Source organism: Balaenoptera physalus (assembly GCF_965194825.1).
Source record: "Balaenoptera physalus genome assembly, chromosome: X".
NCBI classification, from domain to species: Eukaryota; Metazoa; Chordata; class Mammalia; order Artiodactyla; family Balaenopteridae; genus Balaenoptera; species Balaenoptera physalus.
Genome location: NC_138903.1, coordinates 37,678,800 through 37,702,915, shown reverse-complemented (window position 1 = coordinate 37,702,915; position 24,116 = coordinate 37,678,800). Strand labels below are relative to the sequence as shown.

The 24,116-nt window shown below is 36.0% G+C and overlaps 1 protein-coding gene across 10 annotated transcripts in view; it reads left to right on the top strand.

The window, feature by feature from the left end:
• Window positions 1-24,116, top strand: part of CASK (calcium/calmodulin dependent serine protein kinase) — a 393,009-nt gene that overhangs the window by 274,642 nt on the left and 94,251 nt on the right. For all 10 annotated transcript variants that reach the window (XM_082446395.1, XM_082446397.1, XM_082446400.1 and 7 more), the window contains exons 10-11: window positions 11,294-11,393; window positions 23,994-24,115. In XM_082446395.1, coding sequence (XP_082302521.1) covers window positions 11,294-11,393; window positions 23,994-24,115 — 222 coding nt within the window. The remainder of the gene's footprint in view (window positions 1-11,293; window positions 11,394-23,993; window position 24,116) is intronic.

Here is a 24,116-nt window from a genome sequence, read left to right as displayed (position 1 = left end):
AAGTTACCATTATTTCAATAAGATTTTGGTTTTTTAAGTCATTTAAGGTAATATCTAAGTACAAATCCAAACAATAAGTTATAATAAATGGAAGATTAATCATATTTTAGATTATGTTATCTCTAAAATTCATAGCAGAGATATAATTACTTTAAAAATAGTAATTTGCTATTATTATCCATTATTGTTGAATTTTAATCTAGGCCATGCTTTCTCAAACTTAAATATTTTGTCAGAAAATGTGAGTTTACTTCAATGGGAATAATACCAAATTAGAATTGGAACTAGGGTTGAACAGCCATCACAAAGCAGTAAAAATCCCCACTACCTTAGTCTACTAGAAAATATTTTCAAATCACTTTTCTCACTTTTTCTTTATTCTTCCTAGGGTACCTTTCTCCCATTTACCACGCTCCCTACCCTCCACCCCACCAAAAACAGACAAATAAACAAACAAAACACAGTATTTACTTCATATGGAGGGCCCATTTGACTTTAAAAGGTGTTTGAGGTTTTTGAAAAAGACCCAGAATAAAATAATGGAATCTTTCAGCACTGGGCAAAAATCTTATGGGACAGCATTTCCCTCCTCCCCCCAACAGAGGAAACTATTATATTATGGTCTTAAAGTTAACTTATATTTGACTTACTTTAATTACTATTAAAAAACTAAGTGGTTGATTAGATGAGTCCTCCTTAGCCATGTGACTCCTGCCAACTATAAAACTTCTCTTCATAAGTATTTTCAGATATGTCATAAGTTGCAATAATATTATTAATTCATTGTTATTTGACTCCTGAAGTATGTGAATGATTGTATTCAACTCTAGATTTATAAGACATTTATATGAATTTTCAGGAAACTATGTAGGCTACAGTATTGTCATATGGAGCTGAACTGGCCAACATATTAGCCACTAGCCACATGTAGCGTTTTAAATCTAAATTAACTAAAATTAAATAAAATTAAAAGGTCCGTTCCAGGACTTCCCTGGTGGTGCAGTGGTTGAGAATCTGCCTGCCAACGCAGGGGACACAGGTTCGAGCCCTGGTCCAGGACGATCCCACATGCTGCGGAGCAGCTAAGCCTGTGCACCACAACTACTGAGCCTGCACTCTAGGGCCCGCGAGCCACAACTGCTGAGCCCACGAGCCACAGCTGCTGAGCCCGCGTGCCACAACTACTGGAGCCCACGTGCCTAGAGCCTGTGCTCCGCAACGAGAAGCCACCGCAATGAGAAGCCTGCGCACCGCAACGAAGAGTAGCCCCTGCTCACAGCAACTAGAGAAAGCCCGCACACAGCAACGAAGACCCAACGTAGCCAAAAAATTAAATAAATAAATAAATAAAATTAAAAAAAAAAAAGGTCAGTTCCTCAGTCACATTAGCACATTCCAAGTGTTCAGCAACCATATGTGGCTAGTGGCTGCCATATTGGACAGAGCAGATATAGGACATTTCCATCATTGCAAAAAGTTCTATTAGAGAGTGCAACTGTAGATTAAGGGAAATTCTAACATGTCACTGTTGGTGATGATTATTCCCAGTTAAGCCTTTTTCCTAGTTGTTTTTGCAGTCAGGGGTACAAACTGGCTCTTCTCTATTTAAAAATCCTCGGCAAAACAATAATTATTAATGACATGCCATTATTGAGATGGTGCCCAAAGGAGTTTCCCAAGACTTTTGGTTTTTTGCTTTGCTATACACCTGAACCAGTATGGCCTACAAAAGAAAAAGAAAATCTTATCCAAAGTGAATGGTTAGCCGTTTTTGAAGTTAATTTCTTTCCCAAAGAAGCTATTAATTATACTTTTTTCTCAATTCTTCCCTAAAGTCTTTTTAACTCTATTGTTGCTTTGGCCTGTGTGACATTACCCTGTCTGGGATTGAACCTTTCATTGCCCAAATAAAAGCCGTTTACTATAGGGTTCAGGCTTGCCCCCTCACAAGAAACACATGCTGTATTTCTCCCAGTGCCACTGAATCAGACTTGGGCCTAAAATAGCCAAAGTGGTGACTAAGATTCATTTGGACAGCAGCAAGCTGTCACAGCAGAGAGGGGTCATGTGAATTTACCACATCCCTTTAAAATTTAAGACCCACCAAACAACCTAGAATTAGGAGCATCAGCAGGGTTATCACTGAGTTTTTTTTCAGCTTCTGGTAAGGCTGTATTCCTTTGTGTATTCAGCCACCCTGGTTAAAGCTTGTTATACCTACTCTCCTCAAGAAACTAATTCTCATTCTGCCATTTCTGTGAGCTTCTAGAACAGAGATTGCAACTTCCCTGGCTTTCAGAGCTCACCACACAATTTATGTTCACAAATGAACAGCTAGGTACCCATCCTTCTACCTAGACACTGTTTTTAAGCCCATCAAATGGTGGGAAACACCCTAATTATTATGATTCCCTTTGAAGTTCACACAAAGCAGTAGAAAATTGATTTTATTACTAAGTCAGAGGTAGGAAATTTTTATTGTCAGTGGCAAGAAGAAAGTGAATGAGTACAGTGTTATGGGAAAGAGTGACCTCTAGAGCTACATCGCCTTAGGTGAATTCTGACCCTGACACTAGCTGTGTAACCTTGAACGAGTTATTTAAATTTTGTGTGCCTCAGTTTCCTTGTCTATAAAATGGGGATAATGATAATAGCGAACTCATAGGGTTGTAAGGATTTAATGAATTAATATAGCAGTTAGAATAGTACCTAGCAGTCATACGTGCTCCATAGATATTATTTTCTATTAACATTTTATTGTTATTGTTTTATTATTATTTTAATATTTAATACCTTTGATTTGGTCTCTATTTATTAACAACTGTAATTCCTAAACGGACGCTCCACACCATTTTAGCTTTTCCCCAGTAACATCATTTACATTTTTGAGATTTTTAAAGGCTTTCAAAAAATTACAGAACACCAAAAATGTCGCTGAATAATCTCTATTTATGTACTTCTTCCAAAGTAATGATGCTTAGACTTTTCTGGCCATTTTGATCATCATTTTCCTTCACAGTATCTAGAAAGAAAGGATCTTATACCTGTGATATATTGTAATAGTCACTCCCCTTCTAGTGACTCTAGTATCTTTCCTCTAGTGTCATATCTATCCTGTGATATACATTCTTTAGAGCAGTGGCTCTCCAAGTGTGATCCCCAGACCATCAGCATCAGCATCACCTGGGAACTTATTAAAAATACAGATTCTCAGGCTCTAGTACAGTCAGGCAAAAAAAAAAAAAAAAAAAAAAGGCATCCAGATTGGAAAGAAAGTAAAGTTGTCTTTGTTTACAGATGACATGATCTTGTATATAGAAAATCCTTAGGAATCTGCAAATATCTATTAGAAGTAATAAGTTCAGCAAGGTTACAAGATACAAGATCAGTATATAAAATTGAGTTGTATTTCTATATATGAGCAATGAACAGTCTTAAAATGAAATTAAACAATTCCATTCACAATAGCATCAAAAAGAATGAAACACTTAAGAATAAATTTAACAAAAGAATTTTAAGACTTGTAAACTAATAGTGCTGAGAGAAATTAAAGAAGATCTAAATAAATGGAGAGGTATTTAATATTCGTGGATTGGAAGACTCAATATTGTTAAGATGGCAATTCTTCCCAAATTGGTCTGTAGGTTGAACACAATCCCTATCAAAGTTTTAGCAGAAATTGACAAACTGATCCTAAATTTACATGGAAATGCAGAGGACCAAGAATAGTCAAAACAATCTGTTGAAAAAGAACAAAGTTGGAGAACTTATATTTTCCAACACTTACTATAAAGCTATAGTATCTGTGGTACTGGTATGGTATAGGGTTAGACGTGTAGATTGGTGAAGAGAATCAAGAGTTCAGGAATAAACCCTTATATTTATGGTCAGTTGATTTTCAACCAAAATGCCAAAGCAATTCAATGGGGAAGGAATAGTCTTTTCAACAAATGGTGCTGGAACAATTGGATATTGACATGCAGTAAAAGACATAAACGGCCACATATTGGATGGTTGCATTTATTTGCAATATCTCGAATAGGTATTTACGTGTGTAAGTCCATAGAGACAAAAAGCAAACTGGTGATTGCCAGGCACTGGGTAGTGACTGCTTAATGGGTATAGGGACTTTCTGGGTTGGGATGAGGATGTTTTGGATCTAGACAGAAGTGGTGGCCGCATAACATTGTGAATGTACTAATTAGCACTGAATTGTACACTTTAAAATGGTTAGTTTTATGTTATGTGAATTCCACATAACCTACTTTTTTTTTATACCATATGACAAAATAGTCTTCTTAAATACTGGCTTTCACTTTGGCCCACTTGAAGGACATGACACATTCACATAGTAACAGTAGCTCACCACACCAGTCAGCTCAGCCAAGACACCACCCATCCCTCCCCCCCTCAGCCCCAGGCATGCAGGAGGTTGGAGGGGCATACGTTTATTGAAAAAGCCCCATGGGTGATTCTGATAAGTTTACCTTATTGAGAGTCATTACTCTAAAGCACAAACTTGTAATTGGTCTACAAAATTCCGTCATATGTACATATCATAATTTAATTAACCAGCTGTTGGACATGGACATTGCTTCCAGTTTTCCACAACCATAAATACTATTGCACTGACTCTGTTTTCACTAATCTTTGTACACCTCTGATTATATTCTTAGGGTAAGTTCTTTGCTACTGGAATTGTTGGCATCAGAGTGTATACATGTATTTAAGATTTTTGATCTCTATGAATAACTTACCTTCCAAAAGGCTTATACCTGTTTATAAATTTTAATGTATTTTTGGTAGTGAGTTTATTATTTTTGCAGTTGAACCTTTTTCCCATTCTGAAAGTTTTGTGAAACTATTTTATGCCAGAATATAAAACATTATTCATTTTACTCTACTGAAATTTCAAGACTATTACTCATTATTGGTTATAATAGTGTCAGTACTCAGCAATCAGAAATTGTTCCTTTCCATATTCATACATTCATTTTGGCATTTAACCTACTCAGCAAGCTACAGGACACAACAAATACCTAATGAGAAAATTATTTGGACAAGTATAAAGCATTGACATCATTTTCAGACTATCTTTCGAACTGTAGGTTTTAAAAGTTTATAGAACCCTACATGTGATTTGAATTATCACACATTTCTTTTTATTTTCCTTTCTTTCTTTCATTATTTTATTTTACACCTGTGAATGATGATGGAAAATTTCTTTTCACCATTTTGGTTATCAGACATTTCATATGTTGAATTTTTCCCCTCCTTTTATTTCATACCGAGCTCTAGAATTTTAATACTTCAGTTTTTTTACATCCTCTAGAAATAATACTTCTTATATAAACTACATAGTCCTGAGTACAGGACTAGATATGAGGATTGTATTTTCTCAGACTGAATATTAGGATGCATGGGACAGAGTGTGTGATCCAGACTGTCTGGAAAATCTGTGCTCTATGGGTATGTGTCTCTTAAGGAGGCATACCTGTACTCTAACTCTGGGTGCCATTTACATGAAGGAGTTACTGTGCAAGGGGCCGAGGTGGGGAAAGGGGCTGTGGGTGTCTGAGCTTGTCTATCTAGGGAAGAGGCTCAGCAGGAAATCTGTTCTAGAAATCATTCCCTTTGCTTCATGAATTAGAAAGCAAATTTCCCTATAGTGAAGTATGTCAAAGATAGTCTGTACAAATAGAAGCAATATTCTGTATTTGGGTAAGTTTATTGCAATCACTTCAGGAAAGGGTGAGTTGAATCCATGTAATTCAATTTAGAGGATAAAACCATTTATTCCTTGTATATACAGAAAGTGAGGGAGATTTCCGATAACTTCCTATAGTTTTCCTTTATTGATTTTGCAAATTGCAAAAATATAGCCTGCATTACTTCTCTGACTTACCAGTCGGTCTCTTGGGTTCCTGCAGTTTGTAGAACTAGAAAAAATTTGTTTAGGAATGCCGTTTTCCGGTACTCACTATCCAATACAATAGCCACTAGGCATATGTGGCTACTTAATTTTTAATTTTAATTAATATTAAATAAAATTTAAAATTTGATTTCTCGGTTGCACTAGCCACATTTCAAGTGCTCAGTACCACATGTGGCCAGTCGCTACAGTATTGGGCAGTACAGGTATAGAACATTTCTGTCATCACGGAAAGTTCTGTTGTACAGCACTGCTATCTGCAAGAGTAATGCTACACCTAAGCAGCACCTTTTGAGAGGTCAACCAGGAAGCTTTAATTAGCTGCCTTTTGTCAGTCTCCCCTTCTATCAATTCATCAACAGCTAACTTAAAGATTTATCGAGGACCTTTGTGCCCTAATGAAAACCAGCACTTACCCCAGAGTCCTCTAATTACAGGAGAGAACAGTAAATTAGCAGAGAGGTTGCAGGCTCCAGCTCCTCAGAGCAGTAAATCTGGTATCCAAAAGGTACCTTTGATTCTAAACCTGAAAACGGTTATTCTGGTATGAACAGTTACATAAATAATAATTGACGTGAGTTTGACCTTATATTTTATAAAGCAATTCTATTAGTTGCTGATTCTGAAATACAGAGTTTATTACTCCCAAAGTTAGACAGTCTAGCTTTTGAAAGTTATTATATACATTAAAAGACCATCTTTATGAAATACTTTTACACAGACCCAAAAGGATTCCTAAGATATCTATTCCATGCAATTGCTCTGAAATATAGCCATATCTACTACACTAACAAGTCTCATTTTTAATCTTCTTCAGAGAAGATAGCACAGCCTCCTTTAATCATATGCCCTGACTTAATTTTGAAACTCTAGCTTTTAGACTTTTGTTTAGATTATGCTTAAGTATCAAATACATATAGGCCATGCTGACTAAACTGAATGATAACTTTGGTTGTGACTATATGGAGAGAGATGGGAAGTTCTGATTTAATTAATGATCTTACCTCATTATCATCTAGGACCTAATTCTTACATGTAGTCAACATAAATCCTTTAACATTTCTGCCTCGAAATGATTTTCTAGCCTTTTGGTCAGCCTCAACCACTCCAAATTCTCCACCCTTTTTAGGGTTTTGAGTTGTGTTCTGAGTCTTAGTAAGATGATCCTCTCTCAAATTCTTAAGTCACACTTGAATTTGTATGTCCCGGTGATGCGTTTTGCCCCCCCAGTATATCACAAAATGATTGTGTGACCTTGCCACTTAGGTGCAAAGCCAGTATTCTATATCTCATACTTCTGTGTTTTGTATTTAGACTTTTAAAAATATACCTCCCTGCCCTTGTGCCTATCAGACTTCATGGTACTTGTTTCTGAGCTCAGTTAGGGGGCACCAGAAAGGGGGTATTGGCTTTTGACTCTGTCTTCAAGTCAGTAATTCATCTGTGTTCAACTCTCCTGTTCCTTACTTAATAACTTTGTTGTTTCCCTAAGTGCATGTACAGTAGTTTAACTTAGCAGAAGTCTGAGCTAACCATTTTCTTTGTTTGTTTTCCACTTCCTTAAATGAGACACAGAATCATCTAGTGGGGAGTGTTCCATTTTGATGTTTGACATATTAACTACAATTATGATTGAGCTCAATTACTTGTAGTTCTCTTTTTCTTTGAATTTAAAATCTGCCTTCTCCTTTCTAGGTTAATTTGCTTAGTAGAAAATTGCATCATTAATATTAGTAATCAGATTGTGAATGGTCTTCTTTTTTTTTTTTTTTTTTTTTTTTTATAAATTTATTTATTTATTTTTGGCTGTGTTGGGTCTTCGTTTCTGTGCGAGGGCTCTCTCCAGTTGTGGCAAGCGGGGGCCACTCTTCATCGCGGTGCGCGGGCCTCTCACCGTCGCGGACTCTCTTGCTGCGGAGCACAGGCTCCAGACGCGCAGGCTCAGCAGCTGTGGCTCACAGGCCCGGCCGCTCCGCGGCATGTGGGATCCTCCCAGACCAGGGCTCGAACCCGTGTCCCCTGCATTGGCAGGCAGATCCCCAACCACTGAGCCACCAGGGAAGCCCCTGGTCTTCTTTTTTTAAAAAATAAATTTATTTATTTATTTGTTTTTATCTTTGGCTGTGCTGGTTCTTCGGTGCTGCACGTGGGCTTTCTCTAGTTGAGGCAAGCAGTGGCTACTCTTCGTTGCGATGCGCAGGCTTCTCATTGTCATGGCTTCTCTTGTTGCAGAGCACAGGTTCAGTAGTAGTGGCGCACGGGCTTAGCTGCTCCGTGGCAAGTGGGATCTTTCCAGGCCAGGGATCAAACCTGTGTCCCCTGCATTGGCAGGCAGATTCTTAACCACTGCGCCACCAGGGAAGCCCGTGAATGGTCTTCTTAACTCAAAATCGTTATGTTTTACTCTCAAAACTTACTGAAGTATAAGTAAGATATACTGAAGTGTATCTTCTAAACTAAAGTAGATAGAAAACTTCTTTACGAAGGATTTAATAAACTGGAAAGTTTGAAGAACTACTTGTAAGAGATCTGGTTTTATGTTGTTATATCCACAGGCTCTTCAATAGCAACAGTGTAGTAGAGGGGTTGGCAAACTACAATCTGGGGACCAAAGCACTCACATAAGAGCTTTACGCTTTCACAAATTAATACATCTATATTTCTATTTTTATATATAAAATTTTATTGGAACACAGTGATGGAAATTCATGTACATATAGTCTATAGCTGCTTTCACGCTAAATGGCAGAGTTGAATAGTTACAACAGAGACCATATGCCCTGCAAGCCTAAAATATTCACTCTCTGGCCCTTTACAGGAAAATATTTTTGACCCCTAGTACAGTAAAAACCCTTGAACTGGGGAGAGTAGTCAGAAGACCTCCATTCTGTCTACTCTTGATTCTATCTCTAAGTTGGCAACAACCTTAATAGGTTACTAAGCCTCTCTAGACCTCAGTTTCTTCATCTGCAAAATGAGTCTCCTAGAATGAATCATCTTGCAGGTTGACTCTCCAACTCCAATAAAATTCTATAAATCCATAAACTGTTTTGAAACCATTTTGCTGTTTTACATAATAGCTTTGTATTGAATTTTTGAACCACACGCAGTCACTGAGTTTAGAGAGCTAAATAAACAAAACTGCTAACCATAAGACAGATAAATTAGGAACTTGCTACTATTGTTTCAAAAGAATTTACCTCTCAGGGCTCTTTTAAATAGTGCTTTCCCAGTATAAGTATTTCTAGATCTTTGACTATAGTGGTAACTAGAACAGGCCTTGAAACATAAAACTAACATATTAAGAAACTCAGCTGAACTTCATTTGGAAATAAAAATAAAGCATCTCTAAAATTTTAGTTTCAGTGTATGGGAAACATGTGCTTTGATCTATAAAAATTCCATTTTCATCCAGCTTTTAGGGAACATGTATAATATGTAAAGTGAAATAAGCTTCTACTACAGAAAGAAGAACTCAACATTCAGTACTATTTTTTTCATCATGGTAGCTGACCATAAAATTCTGCATAAGAACCTCTCATGCATTGGACTACTCATCACCTTGGACTATTGGAAATCTAAAAAAGATGCCTGGAATGGTATCATCAAGATCACTTCTCTACTTTTTGCTCTTCCCTTTCTGTTTATATTTGCTCTTTTTCAGTTTATATTTGTAGAAAGAAACCCTAACATGAACCTTGTAGAAATGAAATGAAAATGAACCTTGTAGAAATGTGTTTCCATTAATAATGTTATTAGAATTATTCGTAATTATTAATAATTTTATTATTATTGTGATTATTAATGAAATTTAATAAATACCTGTATACACAAAAGATTGATCTTTCTTTTCAGAAAAATCTAAGAGTTCAATATTTAAAATTTAGACTTAAGCTTCTTTACACTTAGACTACTAGGGTGATATTATACTTAGACTACGTAAGTGAGCAATTCTCCCTAAAGCAGCAAAGGCTCTACTCAGGTTCTAGCTACATATTAGTAGGGTTAGTAATAATTTGCACTTACAAAATGCTTTATGGTTTGCAAAGCACTTTCATAAACATTACGACTTTTGACAATCACGTAAGGTAAGCTATGTCAGTTTTAATATCCTCACTTTACAAATGAGAAAACCTCAAGAGGTTAAATGATTAAATCAAGTAAGGTCATGCAGATGGAAAGTGGCAGAGCCCAGGAACACACCTGGATATTCTGACCTACACCTAACACTCACGTGATTCTAACCTACACCTAACACTCACGTGATTCAACACATACAAAATAACTTTTATCATTCTTATTGTTACTGAAACAATAATTCCCAACATTTTTCTACCCAATAATCTTAAGGGATATCATGGACTCAACATGACAGTGTTTCTCAACTAGGAATCAAGGGAGGCTATGCATGTGGTTTAGAAGAGTCAACATGTAGTTGATTCTGCTGGGTGGCCTGAGTGAGAATACTGTACAAGAGTAACACATAGTCATTATTAATATCAAAAAGAAAGGAAAAAAAGATTTAAAAAAAGAAAAATGACTCACATTCCTACTACCCAGGGATAATTAATACTATTAACATTTTCGTATGTATTCGGTCTTTTATATCTTTATTAACTTTTTTTTCAAAAATAAGATCATACTACTACAGATTTTTTAAAACCTTTTTTTGTGTAATTCATCACAGACACCTTATCATTTCAGTAAACACTCTTCTGCAGCATCATTTTATAGTGACTGCAGAATATTTCGTTGTCTAGTATATGTTTAAGTTCAAGATGTAAATGGTTTCATATACTTTTACAATCCCCAACAGTGTTTGTCTGGTATGTGCGTGTGTGATTTATCTAAAGGAATCCAAAATTATTTAAAACCACCTCTTTTCTAGCTATCATCTCCTATATATTTGACCTTCTGAATAATTCTTAAATAAATATTTGGTAATTAACTTTTTTGTATTTATGTATTTCTTTTTTATCAATATTTTTTATTGAAGTATAGGTGATTTACAATGTGTTAATTTCTACTGTACAGCAAAGTGATTCAGTTATACATATATACATTCTCTTTTTTTATATTCTTTTCCATTATGGTTTATCTTAGGATATTGAATATAGTTCTCTGTGCTATACAGTAGGACCTTGTTGTTTATTGTATTTCTTTTAATAATATCAATATATATTTTTCAGGACTTCCCTGGCAGTCCATTGGTTAGGACTCCACACTTTTCACTGCCAAGGGCCTGGGTTCAATACCTGGTCAGGGAACTAAGATCCCACAAGCTGCACAGCATGGCCAAAAACAAAAACAAAAACAAAATTTAAAAAAATATATATATATATTTTCATCTCTTTGCTTTAGGGTGCAGTACTAGCAGCTGTGTCAAGTCACAAATTCAACTCATTCTATGGGGATCCCCCTGAAGAGTTGCCAGATTTCTCCGAAGACCCTACCTCCTCAGGTAATTGAATCATTCATTCATTCACCAGTGTGAATCATTTAGTGTCTACATCCTTTCTCTTCCATTATGAATAAACTTTTTCTGTGAATCTAGTCAGATCCTCCATGGGATTCTAAGGAAGTGTCAGCAGCCAAATTCCATCCACATGTGTCTGATTCCTTTTCATTTTAATACTGAAATTGCTTTCCCCTACTGCTCCAAACCGACATTTCACTTTTTTTTTTTAATCTCGGAAATACTTCTTCCCCTTTCCCCCCTCCAGACCCAACACTGCACTTCATCCAATCCAACATTTGTAGTCAGTCTTTCTGAATCTTTGTGATTACCTTCTACCTCAACAAAAATTTCCGATGTAAGATTTTCCCCATGTCAACTGTAGCAGATCAGACTTTGGAACAACGCTGCTTTTAATTGAATCTTTCAATGTAAAGCTGTCTTGTGAATTATCTCTAGAAACAATTTACAGGTTCATCTCTTTTTATAAAGTCTATAGCAAGTCTACACAAGCATTCAAGGGAGAGGAACATAGAAGAAGAATTGCCTATTTTGATGAAATGTATATAGGTACTCCTGAAAAAACCCACTAATGTTCACAAAATTATTCTATAAAATGCTCAGATTTCCATCTTACCAGTGAGGTATTCTCAAGGATTATTTACTAAAAATACATAGGACCCATTTATATGTATATGTAAATGCATGTATATGTGTTACAGTTTTAAATTTTTATTTGCGTATTTATTTACTTAACTCCTATATCATATGTCCTCTGGCCTCAACTTTTCTTTCTTTCATTAGAATTACTCAGTATTTGTCATGTGGTTGACTTTGCGCTAGTGATTTGATTTTTGTACTCTCGGACTGGCTCATTCAATATTCGTGCATCAGCATTGGAATCAAGGCCCAGGGCCCTTCCTAAAGCATGAGTTGTTTGTCCTTCACCGGTAGCCATATAGGAAGAATGGATGTGCTAAGCTTCTTACATGTTGGAACCATGAGCATTTGTCAGTATTTATGCTTCTTCCTTCCTCTGTTATACACGTATGTGCACATACCTGCTCACATACGCATATACACACAGAGTTTCTTACCAATTGGTATGTGCTTATACCTTGTGCAAAATAACAGGATCAAATTTCCCATTCCAGCAGCTATATAGTTCCTTATTTTGACCTTTACCAATTGGGATGTGAATCTTCCTCTTTTGAGTGAAGGTGATTTCCAAAAGCATTCATAAATGGGAATCTTAGAGAAGAGACTCTGAGGAGGACTTGCTCTTTTCCTCTTGTGCTGACTTGGTCATTATCCAGAGTCCTTCCCACAGGAAAGGCAAGGCCGTAGTTGTGTTATAGGTATATTCCCCACCGCTCCCTATTGTTTCACATCTGTCTTTTTTTCTTCTGGTCCATTTTGTTCCCTCCATTTTGTAGCTTTCTGTTATTGTTAGCTCAAACCTCCTTCTTCCTTCCTCACACTCAGATTACAGTTAACCCTTTCTAGGGGGAGTGAATCTAGTAACAGTTTTATGTTGTACTGTGGCTACATGATATAGTCACATACTTGGAATATATTTAGAGATTTTGGGTCAATATCTCTAATACCATTTTCATCTTTAGAAATGGGAAGAGAGCAGGATGGGCCTTGCAACAGCTTCAGAGACCTAATCTTTAATGTTGCCCCTTAATATTTACCTCTGCTTAGCAAGACTTTAATGAGCTCTTAAGTATTCCTTTCTGTGAAGAGCTGGATTTTTCTTTTAGGAAAAGGAATTGTCTATAGTTATGCTTATTTTCTGTTAAATACATTTTTATTGCCCAATTTTTTTCTGTTTTTTTTTAGTACAATCTCTAAACGATATGGTTGAAATAGTTTCTGATTACAGTACTTGCTTTTTAAAAAAAGAAATTTCTCACACTGTCTTGTGGGTAGCCTGCAAACCCTCAAATTAGTTGTTCACAATTTTGCATATATTGCTTCCCTTTCCTGTAGTCTCACCCTATGCCTTTTTTTGTTTTTTTAAGTTTCTGGATCTTAACGATCCTGCAAGCAGTCTGTATCTTCATTCGATGTGCTAAATGTCTCTAAAATATTTTTGAGGGCACTGTCCAGCTGCTATCAATAAAAGATAAAATTGTTATGCAGTGTAAGTGTCTGATTACCTACCCTAAATGAAGAGGAAATTTTTATATAGTCAGATGTCAAAGACAAAGGAAATTTTTGAAGAAAATTTTAATGTTTTCCTAAATTTCACATGGCTATCAGGAATTATCATATGTTCCTAAAATTAACTTTTAATACTAGGCCATTTAAAGGGAGGCATTATCTATTATTGTCAGCATTATTTATCAAATATCTGTCTTTGCAAATTTCCTTTACTGCAACTAACAGCAATGGTTGTATGGTTAGTTGCAGAAAGACTATGATGTTTTATCTAGACTCATATAAGGGCTTTATACTTACATAAGTTAACACATCTATATTTTCATTTTTCAATGCATTTTTATTTTTAATATTTTCATTAATTTTAAGCCTAAATTCTTCTCTGTTTAATCCTAGCCCTTTAATTCTCCATCATTTATTTTAAGTTCCCAATGTTATCCTTTCCACTGCCTTTCTGTTCAGATTTGCATGGGTTTGTTTTACAGTACAAAACATAAAGCACTTTTCATCTTTACCTGAATGTTATTCCAGAAAGCCCATGTCAAAAAGAAAAAAGTGATCATAAAGCATGTGCTTGTAGGGCAGGGGTGAGGGAGTGGGGAAGGAGGAGTTAGAGAGAGAACAGTATAAGGTCACCAACTGTCCTTTCTTGAGATGGACTGTTTTTCATCTTTAGATAATGCCTTTTCTATTCTTTCTGTGAAATGATAGTAAATGGTAGTTTGTTAAATTTTTTTTCTTAATGACCTTGCTTGACAAAATTAAAAGCTGGCAATCCTATTTTCCTCCCCGCAAATTCTATTCAAAATCATAATTTTAATTTTTAAAAAGTAATTTAACAGAGCCTTTCATTAACAGTGGAAAAAATAATTTAAAATGAATCAGTTTGTCATCTAAAGAAGAGTTTAACATATTTAGTTATGGTGTTTACATTGTAAAATAATGTTTATATAAGAGATTTTTTTCCTATTTTGATTATTGAAATTAGTCCATTATACATTCTCTAGAATTTGTTAGGTTTAATCTTAAGATAAACAGTGTATTGTTGCTTTGTTACTTAACAAAGTGGAAATATTCTGTTCTTGTCTTTCAAATCAAAGAAGTCAGAATCAGAACACAGGGGATGTTCTCATGGAACACAAGGGCTCACTTTGGGCTCAGCTAAGAGACCATGCTTCTTGTGGCTCATCTACTGGGCCCAACTGTGGCTTGATAACCCGCTTGCTCTAAAATCATACTGTTTGTTGTTTGTCCATATGCTGCCTTCCTCCTAGGACTTCTAGCAGCAGAAAGTAGGTATCCCTTTGCTTTCCTCTAAGGTTTATCTTTTATGCAGAAGTGTTTGGCTTTGCATGGTTCATAATCAGCTTGACTTTCCTTGGCTGTTTCTGCTTAGATGTTTATTTATGAATTTTAACACTGCTTGACCATACAATAAAAACTTGGATATATTGATTTCCTGAAGCATTGTTACACAAATAATACTAACTTCTTACTTCTTTCACAAGAGGAAAAAGAGGCAGTGTTAAAATTTTAAGTGCACTTAATATTATTTCACATCTGAATTTCAAGCACAAATACATTAATTCCAGGGAAAGGCTAACAATTTATTTTATAGTTTGCTTTCAAGAAAACTTTCAGGGTAAGTGAACGTTCCTTTAACAGTTATATAATCTATAAGCAGTTTTTTTTACTCTGTTACTGACTCTATTTTTAGCTTATTGACATGGAGCTGTGAAATAAACTCCTGGATTCATGTCTCTTAACAACTTCTACCATCAGAAAGAACATTTATAAAGAATAATGTAATGGCTGGATTTTCATTACAAAGGGATATAATTTGAGTATGTGAGAATAGTAAAGTAAAAAGTATGTAAGAAATTACATACACACAAATGAGTATTAGTAAAACTAAGGCAATCTAAATGAGATGGGTGGATTGTATCAATGTCAGTATTCTGGTTGTGATATTACACTATGTTTTGTAAAAAGTTACCAGTGAGGAAACCGAGCAAAGTATGCAAGGGATCTCTGTATTATTTCTTACAACTGCATATAAATCTCCAATTATCTCAATAATAATTTCAGTTAAAATAACAGAATAAATCTTTACCTCAACATTGTGCTTACTGGGGGGAAAGTATATAAGAGACAAAGATAAATAGAAAATCTGGGTGCTGCTAATTAAATTCATTGCCATACTTTCTTGCATTAATTACTTATACCTCAAATTGCAGCCAATTTAATATAAAAATCTCACAGTATGTTAGTTATCTGTTGCTCTCTAATGAATAAGCTCAAAACAGCATTTATCATCTAACAGTTTCTATTGGTCAGGAATCTGAGCATGGCTTAGCTGAGTACCTCTGGCTCAAGATCTCTCATGACACTGCAGTCAAGATGTCATCCAGAGCTGTGATCTCATTTGAAGGCCCAACTGTAGGGGGAATCCTCTTCCATGCTCACTCACATGGGGGTTGACAGGCTTCAGTTCCTCACGGACTGTTGGGCCTCTCCATAAGGCTGCTCACAGCCTAGAAGCTTGCTTACCCTGGCACAGATGATCAAGGAGAGAGGGCAAAAGTAAGAGAGAGCACCCAAGACAGAAGCCACAGTCCTTATAACCTGATCTCAGAAGTGACATCCTATCACTTCTGCCCTCTTGTGCTTGTTACAAGTGAGTTAATAAGTCCAGCCTACACTCCAGGGAAAGAGTTGATTATATAAGGGCGTGAATATCAGGAGTCAGGGATCTTGGGGGCCATCTCAGAGGCTGCCCACTATGTACAAGTTAATGACCATTGGAATGTAAGACACTTCCCATTTGTAACTGTTTTTGTTTCTCCAGATTTAGTATCCCTCTCCTTTTTTTTTTTTTTTTCAATCAGCAGACCTATTGTGTCATTTGGGAATGAAAGCATCTTGGAGGTATCAAGTAGTGCTTCTCCTTAGTTGTAAGGCCTTATATGAATGGGCACTTAACAACCAGCAGAATGTTATTTAAAGTACTTGACAAATTTGTGCCCAACGATGTTGCTATTTGGAAATATAGATTGTTTTAACAAGTAAAATGGCATTAGAATTATGGTATCTGTACTCTGACAGAATACATTTGCAGAGTTTTTACGTCTTTTAACTAATAAATTTTAAGGCATCTGCACTATAATCTATACATAAAGAATCTAAAGCATTTATCACCATGTGTAAGTTTTCATAACTTGAATTGGATATAGCACAGATGCTTAAGTCCAAAATACAATTTTCATTACAGGATTCACTATTGCTTATAACTTGACCGATAACCAGGATTTGCTTTGTACAGTGGGAATAAAACCTGTTGTCCAGGGGTAGGGGTAGGGGGAAGAGATTGACTGCAAAGGGACAAGAAGGAACTTTTGTGGAGTGATGAAAATGTACACCTAAATCGATGAATTTTAACTTAATTCTACCTTAGTAAGCATATTTTTTAATGCTACTGTGCTTGCAAGGAAGGGCTTTGATTGAGTGGGTGATATGAATGTATGTGTACTGATTCAGTGTTATATAAATAGGACTGCTAATGTAATAGGAAAGAGAGGTTATTGATAACTCTTCAGGAGAAACTAGACTAGATTGAGATGCTGAATTTGCTCAGTAATATTAGGTTTTATAGCTATACATATAACTTTTAAAATATACACATACAAATCTTTGTTGCTGAAATAACTGCATACATGGGTGTATATGCGGTTTATCAGATGTATGCAGTGTATACATTTATCAAAACTCATTGAATGGTACACTTAAGATTTGTGTATTTCACTCTTTGTAAATTTTACGTGAGAGAGAGAGGGAGAGAAGTATTAAAATCTATGCTGATGTACTTAGAGGTGAAGTGTACTGATGTTGACCATCTGCCACTTATTTTGAGATGAATGAAAAATAAGATGAATTGATGTGTGGATAGATATGTGATAAAGCAAATATCACAAACTGTTAATTGTAGAATCTAGGTGGTGAGTACAGTTCTCTCAACTTTCCATATGTTTGAAACTTTTCATAGTAAAGCTAGGGGGAAATAGTTTTAAGACAGACTCAACCTACTTTGACACTGAGAACAAGTTTTAAACATTCTACTATTTATTTTTCTGTCCTCCTTTCGGGTTATTTTTACTCAGTCAACTTTTTTATGAGACTTTTCCACTCTTGTAATGAAACTGTTCTAGACTCAAAGTTTTATTGACCTTTAAAGCATATTTCTCTTTAAAGAAATAGACTCAGAAAACATTTTTAAAACAGGTGACGTATTTATGCTTCTTTTGATTATTACTTCATAACAGTAGTAGAAAACTTTTTAGAAAGTATCAGTGAGATTCTTGGAAAAAGTAGAAATGTTCAAAGTTAAAATGTATGATTATCAACCTAATTTTTAGATACAAACTTGATTACCAAATGAATTATGCAAAAGTTAAAGCAAAATACTATTCTGAAGACAGAGCTTGATTACTTTCTAATAAATTTATCATTGTGAAAGTTTGGACCAAAGCCTAAGAGAATAAACCTTATATGGTAAACAAAATTCAGATCAAAAAGAAAATAGAAATTGGATATCATCTCATTACCAAATGCACATTATTCAGGTGTGTTGCTGAGGGTAAAACATGGTTTCAGGAGGGACCAGTCTGTAGTGGAAGGACTAGGTGTTAGAGACCTGGGTTCTAAGACTCACTCTCGTACTCACTGCTGTGGCTCCACAGTCATTTAACCCCAATGAGCGTCTGATTTTTCAAATATAAATACACTTGTCTACAGGACAGGGTTATTGTGGAATCACATAAGATAATAAGTGTGAAAAGCACTTTGGAAATTATAAACTGTTACACAAATATAAGTATTAAAATAATTTTCATTGTGACTTGGAGGAAACTGCTATAAAATAAACTGTTTTCAGTGGTTACATATTTCTCATTATAATATTTTATTTGCAATTCTTTAGAATTTGCTCAGAAAACAATCATTTTAATCGAACCTATTTTATTGTGTCTTTTTGTACAAAGCATGCTGCAAAATGCAGCCTGGAATACAAAAGTGAATAGAATACCTACAGTCCTGCCATTAGATAAATTGCCCTCTGAGGTGAACTTATGTACTATTGTGGGTTTTTTTAAGACAGTTACAAGTTTATTCAGTGGTTTTATAGAGAAAAACATCCTTTTCAGTTTTTGAGGAAAGTCAATAGCTCTTTCAGATATGACAGTATTGATCAGCAAAATAAATACTAGTAACAGCTTAAGAGCTTGTGTGTGTTGTGTTGTGTTGTGTTGTGTTGTATTAATTATTACTACTGCCTCTGTGTTTAAAACAATAGCAATGGAAAAGCCCCAGAAATGTCTTTGTGTACATTTATATTTTATAATGAATTGAAAAATTATGAGATTTTTACATGGGCTTGGTGTTGAACTGCGGATATCAATCGTACGCATCTGTGAGATATGGTTCTGCTGGTCATACTCAAGGAAATAACGAAACCTAGAAGAGGTGTCAGTAGGAAGTGTTAAAACGATCAAGGGTAAAGAAAGATTTTGAGGTTAGACCAAATATATATGTTTATTCAATATGAAAAGACAAAGGAGAAATTGAATAAAAACTGTAATTTTCCTAGCTAATTCCAGAAACTTTAAATTAGGGGCACTTTTCAGAGCTTGAAATAGGCAACTTGAGTACACCTGTGGAAATGCTTCCCTTCATGATTGAAAACCTACAAAGTTAATCACATTTGGGTACAAGATAAGACTATAAATCAGTTCAGAAAAGGTGACAGATCCAAGGAAATTAAATAGACCTGTTGACCTTGTGGGTCTTGCCTACTAGAGACACAGGCAATAGATGCCTTTGTGCTTTCCAGCAAAGCATCCACTGGGTCTGCCAGAGCAGATTGGAAACCTAGGTGGAGGTGTTGAATTCCTGCTAATCCACCTCTTCTCTGAGACTGTCCCAGCTCCTCCCTGGGCAGCCCTATTTCTGTACCACTTTATTTTTTATCTCTCCTCTATTGTTTGCTTCAGGGTATAGTATGCCTACTTCACACACCACCCTGAGAGCCCCTTCCTTGAGACCAAGGATCATACCTGTTTTCCCTGAAGCCCCTGCCTCACACCTGGCAAAAAGCAGGAACATTTGGTAAAGGTTTTGGTTATTGTCTGGCCCAGTAGGGTTCAAGTTCTTTTCTAACCTCCATAACCATGCATAAACCACACGTCACTTCTTGTTGAAGGTTCCCCCTATGTTTCCTAGTACGGCCAGTTACTGTAGTAAGTCAAGAAGAGCATACACTTTGGATCCAGACACACTGGGGTTGAGTCCTGGCTGTACCACTTCAGCTGTGACCTTCCTTGACCTCTCTGAACCTCAGTTCCCTATCATCTGGAAAGGTCAGGTACTATATTTACTTTACTGTGTTGTCCTGGGGATATGCCTGACCCATAACAAACACTTACTAATTGGGAGCTGCTATTATTGTTTCTTTGGTACTTAATTAATTCAAGGCATACTTTGTGGATGTAATAAAATGGATCAAATACCCACCTGCCTTAAGGACCTCACAGCACAGAAACGAAGAGTGAGCAAATGCAAACGTAGGGTAGTGATGGTAGGACAGGAATTGCAGAGCTTTGGGAATTCACAGACCAACAAATGATACGTCCCTGATCGGGTACAGCCAAAATTGCTTCCCAGTGGTTAGACTTTCCATCTTAGTATTCGCTAGATACAAGGTTGTTTCATTTTAATCTTATAGTATTAATAAACTACTATCTAGATTATATATCAGCATAAGCAGTGCTGGATAGAGACAATAAAAACTAGATAAGATTCCACTAAGGAAACTAAGTGAAAATGATCATTAGCTTTCTGTGCTATCTATCTGTTGAATTTTTTTAATATACAAAAAACCCCCACATTTCATTAATATTTTTGTTGTTGCAGTTAATCCAGAAGCTTAGAACTAGCTTTAGTAACTTTATAAACCTGGCATCATTTAATTCTCCTGTTGATGATGTGCTGGGGTCAGGGGCTCAGTGGGATATTTGGGACTAATATCTTTACATCATATCTTGCTTTCCAAGGCTTTTAATAAGGGACAAGAGAGCTGACTTTTAACTAATTTCCAGATTTTTTTCCCTACTCAGAACAAAGTAAAAGTCCTGAGAAGAGCAGGTAGAAGGAAGTGGATTAGGTTAATACATTTTCAGGAATAGCAGGGGAAATGAGGACTGGTTTCTGCCTTGTACCTTTTTTATTCCACTTAGTATCCACTTAATATTTTCAATGAAAGAATACCAATAGCCTGGTATGTGTAATTATTCAAAATTTAAAAGTATCCACAGCCCCATCAACAGATGAATGATCAAATTGTGGTACATCCCCACAATGTTCATTGCAGCTCTATTTACAATAGCCAGGACATGGAAGCAACCTAAGTGTCCATCGACAGATGAATGGATAAAGAAGATGTGGCACATATATACAATGGAATATTACTCAGCCTTAAAAATAAATGAAATTGAGTTATTTGTAGTGAGGTGGATGGACCCTAGAGTCTGTCATACAGAGTGAAGTAAGTCAGAAAGAGAAAAACCAATACCGTATGCTAACACATATATATGGAATCTAAAAAAAAAAAAAAAAGGTTCTGAAGAACCTAGGGGCAGGACAGGAATAAAGACGCAAACGTAGAGAATGGACTTGAGGACACGGGGAGGGGGAAGGGTAAGCTGGGATGAAATGAGAGAGTGGCATGGACATATATACACTATCAAATGTAAAACAGATAGCTAGTGGGAAGCAGCCACATAGCACAAGGAGATCAGCTCGGTGCTTTGTGTCCACCTAGAGGGGTGGGATAGGGAGGGCGGGAGGGAGACGCAAGAGGGAGGGGTTATGGGGATATATATACGTATAGCTGATTCACTTTGTTATACAGCAGAAACTAACACACCATTGTAAAGCAATTATACTCCAATAAAGATCTTAAAAAAATAAATAAAATAAAATACCCTTTTCCAAAGGTTGGGTGACCATGGGGGTGGGGGGAAGAAATTGTGGTACCTCCCTGCCATGGAATACTACCCAAGAATAAAAAGGATTAAACTATTGATATATGCAACAACCTGGATGAATCTCCAGAGAATTATGCTGAGTCAAAAAAGCCAGTCCCCAAAGGTTACATACTGTATTGTTTCATTTATATAGCATCCTTGAAATGACAAATTTATAGAAATGGAGAACAGGTTAGTAGTTGCCAGGGGTTAGGAGGGGAAAGGGCAGGAGGGAAATTATTGCAGTTATAAAAGGGCAACATAAAGGATCCTTGTGGTGATGGAAATATTCTGTAACTTGACTATATCAATGTCAATATCCTGGTTATGATATATGACAGTTTTACAAGATGTTACCATTGGGGGAACCTGGGTGAAGGTTACATGAGCTCTTTCTGTACTATTTCTTACAACTGCATGTTAATCTACAATTATCTCAAAATAAAAAGTCAAATTTTTAAAAAGTTAGCTACAGTAATTTCCATGTGGATAACCACTTGATGTGTGTCTTAAGCCCCAGATTTTTAACGTAATTAAATACTGCAAAAAGCGGTTGCTTATATAGCAGCTTTTTTTTTTGTCCATTGTAGAAACCTTGGAACATATGGACAAAAACAGAATGAAGTATAAATAGGAAAATAAACATAACTACTATTACCTTTTTGGTATTTTTCATTCTGTTGGGGTTTTTTTCTGAATTTGTAAATATATTTTTTTCACTTATAATTGGGGATATGTAGTTTATGAGGTTTTGCATTCTGCTTTCTTGAATTTTCTATCATGCAGATTTCTCTGTCTTTAAAATTCTTCAAAAACAATTTTCATGTGGCTATATATTCCATTATATGGATGTTCTATAATTTATGTAATCATTCCCTAATTATTAGATATTTATCCATTTTATATGATAGATATCCTTACACACAAAGCTTTTTCTACATTTCCTATTTTTTCCTTAATGTAGGTTTTTGTAAATGGAATTACTGAATCAAAGTGCATGAGCATTTTTAAGGCTCTTAGATATAAATTACCTGATTGCTTTCTGGAAAAGTGGTACTAATTTACATTCTCACCAATAAGTGCATGTGAATGGATGAGGTCCAAGACCGAAAGTAACTAGAAACAGCATAGAGTTCCAGAACAGAAAGATTCAAAATTTTTATCTTTATGTAAAGCAGTTTCTCTACTTCAGCACTATTGACGTTTTGGGCTACATAATTCATTCTTGTTGGGGAGCCATCTTGGGCATTGGAGGATGTTTAATAGCATCCCAGGCCTCTACCCACTAGATGACAGTAGCACAACCTATCTCCTCACTCCGACCACCACCACAGTTGTGACAACCAAAAGTGTCTCCAGACATTGCCAAATGTCCCCCTGAGGGGCAAAATTGCTTCTGGTTGAAAACTATGAATCTAAGAGTTACATGTGCAGCGAGGCACTTATTGTTAGAATGTCCCTGGCACTGTGTACACTAACGTTCTGAAGCGTAGCCTCTCAGGGTGCTTTTCTTTCTCTGAAGTGTGTATGTGCATGTTGTCTGCAAAGTAAAATTGGCTAATCATTTCTTTAAGGCTAAGTGACTTTGTTACTACTCGGTGTGTATTTCTCCCTGCTGCTACCTCTCTGGATTCCTGGTTATTAGAGGAAATTTAAAGAAAGTGACCACACTGCCCTGCAAAAATGATTTCCCCTAGTATCTAATATGGTATTTGAAAGTGTCAGTCAGTATACCTACCCTTTGTCTTTGTCCTCTGAATAAAAAGGGGCCCAATAGCCTAAGAACAACTTGGTTCCCTTGACTTTGTATGTAAAGGAAGGAGAAAGAGTGGAGTGGGATTTTTGTTAACTTAAGTTTGAGCCTTAAAAATCCTAAGAAGCCTATTTTACACAGCAGGAGCTCCCAGTTGAAGGTTTGTCCCTCAGATCTACAGCCGACTTTGCCTTCCGTTCTTGATGGAATGCACCTGTGTGAAATGGCCACCTATGTTACTTCTGTAATATTTCAAAACATCATGGGGTCATTGGAACCCACACTCTGTTTCTGATGTATTGATATAACGTTCTGCACCCAGATCTTCTAGTAGCTCAGTTATAGTTGATGAATTTCCTTAATTCAAGTAAGACAAGATTCAATTTACTTTGAAAAATGAGGAACACACAAATACATTGTTAAGAACATAAACTCACTGCAAATACTCTATCCTTAAGTGATATGAAACGCATTTAAGTCTATTTTTCAGTAAAGACCTGAACCTTTGAAATGCTGTCTGTTAGCCCACAGTTCTGAGGTGTAACATTTAGCTTATGAAGGTTAGTTTGACACTGACTTTCTCTACTGGCTGTTTCTGTTTGTTCCCCTTAGGAGCAGTCTCACAGGTGCTGGACAGCCTGGAAGAAATTCATGCACTTACAGACTGCAGTGAAAAGGACTTAGATTTCCTACACAGTGTTTTCCAGGATCAGCATCTTCACACACTACTAGATG